The following is a 9,633-nucleotide window of genomic DNA, read 5'->3' on the forward strand; positions in this document are numbered from 1 at the left end:
CGATGACGATGACGATGACGATGACGATGACGATGACGATGACGATGACGATGACGATGACGATGACGATGCCGACGACGACGGAAATAATCATAGTTCCGTTGCATGCTTAATATTCCGTTAAAGCAAAATAAAAACCCAATTAATTTGAGCAATTATGAATATTTCTCTCACGAATACGTTACTGCTCTAACAAATCTTCGACCTCACTCACTATTAGCTTGACTTTCAACTTGACTAATTTATACTGAAACCGTTGCTACAGGGTATTTGAGTGCCCTTAAGTGCAAGATGAAATGTAATTGTAAACATTAATTAAAAATGGCAGGAAAAAGTCGCCAATGATTGGCTGTTGTGGGAATGGGAACACACACATGCAGCGAAGATATCCCTAGAGATCCAAATCTACGTTTTCACGATGGATTTCTCGGAACACGATATTGCGATGGTGATTCCTTGCCGATCAGTTAGCATTGGTTATATTTAGCATTCTAGCCATGCTATCCTATTCTGTTAGCCTACTTTATATAACCAAATAAATCTCACCTGAGATTTGCCACCTGCTGATTGGTGTATGACTATACGTGTAGGTTGGTAAGTTCAACTATCGTAAGACGAAAACCGCATAATCAGGGGGATCGCTAAAGCGCATCACTTATAAGGATGGTTTGACAACAGCCATCTATCTACGAATTGAAGTGACATAAGGCGATATATGTCTATAAAACATCGAAGGTATGACGACGTGTGAAGTCATCTAAACGCATGTGGGAAATCTGTGCAGTTTTTAGCAGAACTGGGACCAAATGTAAGTTTTCAGTGTGTTGACCTACGGGGGTCTCTGTATGCACAAGTAGATTACAACTCAGTTAAAAAGAGCAAGTTCATCAAATTGCGTTGGTTGCTTTCGGGTATTAAGGTACACTTTCTTAGATTATGGTGTATCGAGGATTGATTAAAGGCAGTATTATTTTATGTCTGACATCTATCATTCTGCAGATATCTAGATCGATTTCTACTGATTTAATCGATTAATAATAATTGATCTACTAATTGATCTAATTAGTAATTGATTTAATACTAATCGATATCTACTATTTGATCCTAGAAATACTAATTGTTTGCTCTCATAAATATTTAATAAATGCAAACTCTGTGAACACGCGTGTTTCCAAGATGGACGAACCAGTAGCTGTCACCAAACTGTCAGCTTTCAATGATTTTATTAAATATGACTAATGTTATTATCATAGGGGAGGATCAGCATAGACTCCAAACCAAAATAATAAAGCTAATTTCGACTATAACCTTATATTATAATAAGATATTATTAATAATTTATGAATGTGGAGCAATGGCTACGATACATAACATATCGCGAATTCTGGATTAGCGGACTTATTTCTTATTGCTACACCTAAGTTATAATATCTTGGCATAATAAAACAAGATTTAATCCAACATCATAAACTACATATCCACATTAAAAGCTGCTTTCATCTGGCGTTCATAATTAGATGTATCGTCGCTAACGAGCGTGCTCAAAATATGAGAAGTCCCAGAAATACAACTTTGAGCATTTATTCTTATGAAAAGGCTTCATGTTTCGCGAGAAGTTAGGAATTCTGAATCGGATTCCGTGGCGAATAAACTCATCTAGCTATAACGATGACGATCTTTATTAGCTAAATCAACTTGGAGATTTGAGTAGAGTATTGGTAATGAACCATTTTTTGACTCTTGTTCACATAACCTTAGGCATGCACTAGACACACTTCAACATATTCTGGTCTCACGAACGCAAATTAATGTGCCTTATTAAAAAAGCTAAGCTAAGCTAAGCGAGATACCAGAAGTAAATCTCAATCGTTAACGATTAACGTTTCAATATATTGCGCATGGATGAACATTACGTCTCTCCAATATCTTACCTTCCACACGTAAGTAGGGCGCGCAACATGTTCTATATACCTGCCATTATTTACTGAAATAATAGGCTATTTATGTATGGTCAATATGGATCACGATGATCATCAATGAACTTGTATAGGTCTTTGACCGCGGCCTTTCTAAAGTGACCATAATTTTATCAAACTATTTCCGAGTGTTCAATGGTTTCTATTCAATTTGGGTGTCGATTCGCTACAGGTGAAAGCAGTGAATAGGTCATCTGTGCCTAGAGTAATAGGTTTCCTTTTCTATAGTCGAGTGCCTAATTATTGCCTAATATTGCGGACGTTTCGCGAAGATTTTCCAGTTCTTCAGAAAATGTCTAAAATGTCGTGGTTGTGGTTAACATCCTTGCAAGTGGTGCACTCATCTGATAATACGCCTATGATTGCAGCATACAATACCAGATGTACTTAATAAGAACGCTAGATGAGCAGTCACTGGTGCTTTACCACGAAATATGTACATTCACATTGACTTTGTTATTCATTTGACTGACATCAGCATTTGATGCTTTGATATCCTTCCTTTTCCATCCCTAGTTTATCATTCTTAAGATTTTATCAATAGAGAAGATGCTTTGTATTAACTCTCATTCAAAGCATTACCGGTCTTACGGCATTACCTGCAGTTAATTTTCAGCTTTTTACTTTTAAATGTGTAAAAGGAAACACATATCTAAACGACACGTTTGCGCGCATGACAACAACCACGTTTATGATGATTTTATACGTTAACTATATATACCAAAATGTTAAATTTGATCTACGTATCTTTAATTTGTACCCGAATTTGATGCTAGCATTTATTACTAAACTTTTTTAAGGCGTATTACTGTAATCCTTGAAGTCGCATAACGCGTTTGTGCAATTAACTTTTCCTACGAGAAGTGCGTTCTTCTCAAGGTTAATCGAATGATATCCGAGTGGATATTTGTACCCGCAAATATATATCGGTTCCTGATATCGACTTCGCAGGTATATTAAATAATTGTTCATTTCATTGAAAATAGCACTGCATACAAAGGAATCAATGAAATCAAGGAAGTATCGTAACAATAGCATCGTATCAGGAACAATCGTATCAAGGAAGGTGGGGGGCATATGGGCGTAAACAACATCATGTCGTATAGTAATTATGATCATCACAAACACGTATGTAGAGCATCACTCACCAAAGTTTAAGTGGAAATCTGGCACGTACTGTTCAGTCTCTGAAGTACCGATAGCTGCAAAAAAACAACAATAACAAATGTCATTACATCATTAAACTTTTATAAGCTTTCTCCATCATTGAAAACTGTTACCGCTGGCTCGTTTCTACGTTTTAAGGATACAAAAGCGCATTAGATTCGATTAATCAACAATTGAAAATATTATAATATGCACATTGTAAATTTTAAGTCGGGAGAAATGTAAGTAGCGAGGTTAGAAATACGGAAATGGACCGTTTTAAAACAACAGACGATCTATCAGATCTAAACATCGCAATTCGTCGCCCGATTTAGCAGACAATTTCTCATCAGGGAATTATACCTGCACTGATGAATATTGGCTTGATCGGATATATACTCGGCGAGCGAGTGAGTCAGTGTTAATATCGTGCAAATAGACCGACAGGCCTCGCTTGCTCTTAATGACATCAATCATAATGCTGCGTGGAGCACGGGCTATATGCCGCACTCCTCGTTCTCCGCTCCCCCAATGAATTCTTGTTCTTCAGCGCTTATCTTGGCCAAACATCATTAAATCACAATTGATGGCTAGTCATATATGCCTTCTCTCGCGCGTCATCGAAAAATCGACCGATATTGAAAGCGTTATTAATGCTTGGCTTGACACCCGGCGGAGGTAAAGCCCTGTACGGTGCGCCCCGGTCTTTCACCTCGCCAGGCTCGATGGCTGAATAAATATTTAGCGAGGAAGAAAAAATGCGACCGTCGCGAACGAGTTGTACGTTGTGATAATTTGCAGCTCATAATTCGCGTGTGATGTGGGTCTTTCAGGGCTGTCAAAGTCCCATAACAGTTAAAATTTTACAGGGACTTAATTCCTAATCAGACCCAGTCTAGCCAAAGTCTGGACATGTGATCTACAAACTCAGGCATATCATCGGTGTTTAGTGCAGCAGTAACGATAATTATAAGCGAGCGTTTTTCTAAGGGTTATTATACACGATGATATTTCCATTCGAACATAAACTACGTGCAGTTCTAGCATCCTACATGGCGATATACAGGTTTGGAGGCGTAGCATAATTACTCGATATCATTTTACAAAAATATATATTATTTTTTGTGATACGCGAGTTAATTTAGGGGCGCGTGCTTATTTTAGGTTACAATGCGTTCATTATTTCCGTTATATGTAAACTTGTAGCAATGCGTATATAGTGCGTAGGTGCGATGAGCGCATTTGCAAGGATTGTATTTGTTTACGACAATAAAGGCAGAGTGTGTAACACTTAAAGGTCCACGCGCAAAATGACGAACGCTTTAAGTCGTTAAAATTACTATCATATAAGTTTTAGTCGAATTTTAGCGTTTAGCACGAAAGTAATTATTGAAGGTACTTGTTGATTTTCAATATGCCGTGTTAATACACTATCGTCTTTCTTCATGTCCTAGCTTATGTGCTATAAAACTTTTTATTTCAAAAAGTACATTTTACAATTCACGACAAAGTACTTCATACAAGTGAACGCCTACATCCGTAAGTATGTGTGAGCGTGGGCGCGTGTGCGTGAACACGAACGGGAAAACGTACGAAAAACACCAGAGCATTCTTGCAAGAGTATACTCGACAGTCGACCGTACTGTGCGACATTCTGAATGATAGGCTAAGCTAGAGTTTTCTCCTCTTCCAGCCATTTGCCACGGCAAAAAAACATCTGAGCAGCGCTTACCGACTATAGTCACAACAATGGCCGTTAATACAGCATCATCCTAAAGGATTTGTTGTCGCGTGTGAAGACTGAGGCTTGAGAAATAAATACATCATTGTATCCATCTCCGTATGTGTGTGCGTGTATGTATGCGTTTATGTTCGTACGCACGCACGCACGCACGCACGCATGGACGTACGTACGTATGTGCGTGCGCCCGCGTATGTGTATGCGTGTGTGTGCATGTGTATGTACGTACGTGTCTCGCGTCTCGCGCGCGCGCGCGCGTATGTGTGTGTGTGTGTGGTGTGTCTGTGTGTGTGTTGCGATGCGCCGTAGCGCGCATGTGCCGTGGTGCGTGTCGCTGTCGCGTGTGCGTAGTGCGTGTGGGCGTGTGGGCGTGTGCGTGTGCGGTGTGCGTGTGCGTGTGCGTGTGCGTGTTGCGTGTGGCGTGTGCGCGTGTGTGTGTAATGTGTGGGGGGGGCGCGGGGGAAGATAGACGAACTAAAATTTGCGTGAAAGTGAGAGAGGGATGAATGGATGGATGGATAGGATGATGGATGGATAGATAGATTGATGGATGACGTCAGTAGGAGGGAGAGAACGATAATAGCGCGGGAATGAGGGAGGGCGAGAAAGAAATGGACCGGGGAAGAGTATATATAAATGTGTGTGTGTGGTGAGAGAGAGAGAGGTAGAGAAAGAAAGCAGAAAGAGAGAGAGAGAGAGAGAGAGAGGAGAGGAGAGAAGAGAGAGGGTAAACGAAGAGATAGAGAAATGAGAGAGAGAGAGAGAGAGAGAGAAGAGAGAGCAGCGCAGCACAAGAAGTATCGTGAGGACGAGAGAAGAGAGCCGGAGCAAATGAAAGTTCGATCAGACACCTCACAGCAGCAGCAGGCGAGTCTCTACGGCCATCGAAATTACAAGATTTCTGCCGTTAGTATTTGCATGAAACTGCCTAAAAAATCTTTTTAGCAGAAAGGGTTAGTGGTATTAGGGCAGCGGGCAATGTACACCCAAAGACTGACGCCCATTGTATAAGGCTGCCGTGTCATGCTGAAGATAAGGTGTGCACTGACTGGCCGTCGCTCTATGAAAATGCACACTGAAAGATTGCCAGTCCGGGATTAGGAGCAGCGTGTCATATTAGCAGGGTATAACTCCATGTTGTTATGGATCCAATAAACGAGTGAAATGAAGTAATTAGGACGGCTCTACGTGCTAGCGGTAAATAGAGTTCGTGCCACCGAGTCGAACGCTGGAACGACTACGACTCGCACGAGTCGTCCATTAAGAAGTGAGCCGACGATCGTCTTGCTAACGCTGTGGGGCAACCGACCTCGACACCGAAATACACGTGCACAGCGCCGCTCTAGTCTCTCTCGTCTCAAAATCTCTCCGTCCGTCTCTCTCGCTCTCCATCTCTCTCGTCATGCGGCTCCTCTTAAGCTCGCTCTCTTTTCTTATTTCTCTCTCGCTCGATCTCTCTCCCTCATTCGCTCTCTCGTCAGTCTCTCCTCTCGTCTCTCTGCCCTCGATTCTCCGTCTCCTCTCTGTACTTTCTCTCTCGTTCGCCTCTCTCTCTTTTTGTGCGTGCGCTCTATCTATCTATATTTTCTTCGTCTCTTTTCTTTCTTTGACTATCTATGTAGTCTATCCGTCTATCCGTCGCGTTCATCCGATCCATGCCATCCATCCATCCATTCATTCATCCATACTCCATACCATCCCATCTCATCCATGACCATCCATCCATCCCTCCCATATGCCCATCCATCCATCCATGCCATGCCTATACCATCGAGGCCATCCATCCATCATGTGCCATCCATACCATCTCATCCATACCGATACCATCCATCCATCCATCGCTCCATTCGCATCCATCCATCCATCCATCGGCATCCATACCAAATCCATCATCTATCATCCATACCATGATCCATCCAATCCATCCATGCCATCCATCCCATACCCATCCATCCATCCAGATGCCATTCCCATCCATCCATCTCGCATCACCATTAACCATCCATGCATCCATCCATTCGCGCATCCATCCATCTGCCATGCCATCGCATCATCCATTCATCGCATCCATCCATCCATCCACCAGTCCATCCCATCGCATCCATCCATCCATCCATCCATCAGTCCATCCATCGCATGTCCATCCATGCCATCCATCCATCCATCCCATACCATCCATCCACATCCATCCATCGTCATCCATCCATCATCCATACCATCTCATGCCATCATCCATCCATCCATCCATCCATCCATCCATGCCATCCATCGCAATACCATCCATCCAGTCCATGCCATCCATTCATCCCATCCATGCCATCCATCCATCCATCCATAGACCATCCCATCCATCTCATCCATTCCATTCCATCGCATCCATCCATCCATCCATCACCATGGCCATCCATGCCATGGCCATCTCATCCACTCCATCCCGATTGCCATCACCCATACCATCCATGCCATCCACCATCCATCCATCCATGACCATGGTCGCATCCATTACCATGCCATCCATCCATCCATACCATCGCATCCATCGCATGGGCCCATCATCCATCCCATCCATCCATCCATCCACATCCCATCCATCACATCCATCCGTCCATCCATCCATCCATCCAATACATCCATCCACTCCATCCATCCATCCATCCATCCATCCATCCATCCATCCATCATGACCATCCACCATCACATCCATCCATCCATCCATACACCATGCCTATCCATCCATGCCATCGAATCGAGTCCATCCATCCATCCATCATCCATTCCATCCATCCAATCCATCAGATCCATCCAGACCATCCATCCAGTCCATCCATCCATCCATCCTACTCCATGTGCACCATTCCATCGGTCCATCCATCCATCCTTTCGCATCCATCATCCATCCACATCCATCCATCCATCCATGCCGACTCCAGTCCATACCATCCATTCCATCCATCCATCCATCCAATGCCATCGCATCCATCCCCATCCATCCAATCCACATGACATCCATAGCCATCCATCCATACCATCCAATCATTCCCATGCCATTCCATCCATGGCCATCCATCTACCATCCTCCAGCGCGCGAGCCATCCATCCCATCCTCCATCATCCGAATCCATACCATCCATCCATCATTCCATTCCATCCATCATGCCATCATCCATCCATCCATGCCATCATCACCATCCATCCATACCATCCATCCCTCCATCCATCGCATGCCATCCATCCATCCATCCATACCAACCATCCTCCATCCATCATCCATCGCATCCATCCAATCCATCCCCATTCATACCATCCATTCATCCATCCTCCATCCTACCATCCCATACCATCCCTCCATCATTCATTCATCCCATCAAATCCTTAACAACATAGCTATCGATATATCGATCGATCAGTTTACTGCTAGTTACTGCTCCCTGGTTTTCTTTCCCTCTGCCGCCTTGTCCTTTCTCTCTCTCTCTCTCTCCTCTCTCCTCTGCGATCCTCTGCTCGTCTTCCTCTCTCTCTCTCTCTCTCTGGCTGCGTCTCCTCGTCTGCTATCTCTCTCTCTCTCTCTCTCTCTTCTCGTCCTCTCTCTCTTGCTCTGCCCTCTCCTCTTTCTCTCTCTCTCTCTTACTCGTCTCTCTTCTCCCTCTCTCCCCTCTATCTCTCTCTCGTCTTCTCTGTTCCTGCTCTTCTCTCTCTCTCGCCCTATCCTCTCGCGACTTTCTCTCTCTCTCTCTCTCTCTCTCTCGCCCCTCCGAATCTCTCTACTCGTCATCGACATCATCTCTCTGCTCCTCTCTCTCTCTCTCCCTTATCTCCCCCCTCCCCTCCTCTCCCTCTCCCTCTCTCTCTTGCGCTGAGCACATGAGATCCCTTAACAATGGCACGTGCTTGCAAATAGAGGCAGTGATTGTGCGCCGTTTCATAGCGAATCTATCTGCAAGTTTATCAGCAATCTTCTAAAAGCCCACGCGCACATAGCATCAATATGCCCACGCTGATCGGCCCACGTCTGTATACACACTGCGTTCTTCCGTACGGTCTAAGCGAGGGATTGCGGGAAGCCTGATCGCCTCTCGTGCCTTAATAGCATCTCTCCCCTCGTCAGCGGGTATTAATTGACTAAGCGTTTTGTACGCGCTCGACCCAACCGGCATGAATGCGTCGCCTGCTCTAGTATTATTGGCACTTCAGCTGACGCTAATAAGCAGAAATTAAAGACGCGAGCAGCAATGTGCATGGGTGTGCTACACCCGAGCAGAAAAACGAGCAAATTTTTTTGCGTCAGAGCGAATGACGATGTAGCGTGTTGCTGTAAATCATCATGATTATATCTACACCGCCATATAGGTAGGTATAAATATGTTTATTTGTGCGTTTAACAATACGATTATATAATAATACAGTCAGGAGTCTATCCAGTATGTGATCTGATACTATTGATAGACTCCTGATGACAGTTGTAATTTGATGCAAGAATCGAGGGAATTGCGCCTCTAAAACACCTGTCATGAATGGTGGAGTGGATGATGGAGGATGGATGGATGGATGGAGGATGGAAGGATGGATGGATGGATGGATTGGATGGAGTGATGGATGGATGGATGGCATGGAATGGATGGATGGATGGAGTGGATGGATGGAGGATCGATGGAATCGATGGATCGAGTGGAACACTGGATTAGATGGATGGCGATTGATCGATGGATCGAGATGGATCGATGATCGACTGGATTGGATGGATTGGATGGATGGATGATGGATGCGATGGAC

General features: G+C 43.9%; 1 protein-coding gene across 1 annotated transcript in view; it reads right to left on the reverse strand.

Annotated features, from left to right (window-relative positions):
* Positions 1–9,633, reverse strand: part of LOC106820232 — a 33,225-nt gene that overhangs the window by 9,509 nt on the left and 14,083 nt on the right. The window contains exon 3 of the mRNA XM_014824770.1: positions 3,125–3,178. Within this exon, the coding sequence (XP_014680256.1) occupies positions 3,125–3,178 (54 nt within the window). The remainder of the gene's footprint in view (positions 1–3,124; positions 3,179–9,633) is intronic.

The sequence above is a fragment of the Priapulus caudatus genome, unplaced genomic scaffold (genome assembly GCF_000485595.1).
Source record: "Priapulus caudatus unplaced genomic scaffold, Priapulus_caudatus-5.0.1 Scaffold41, whole genome shotgun sequence".
Lineage (NCBI taxonomy): Eukaryota > Metazoa > Priapulida > Priapulimorpha > Priapulimorphida > Priapulidae > Priapulus > Priapulus caudatus.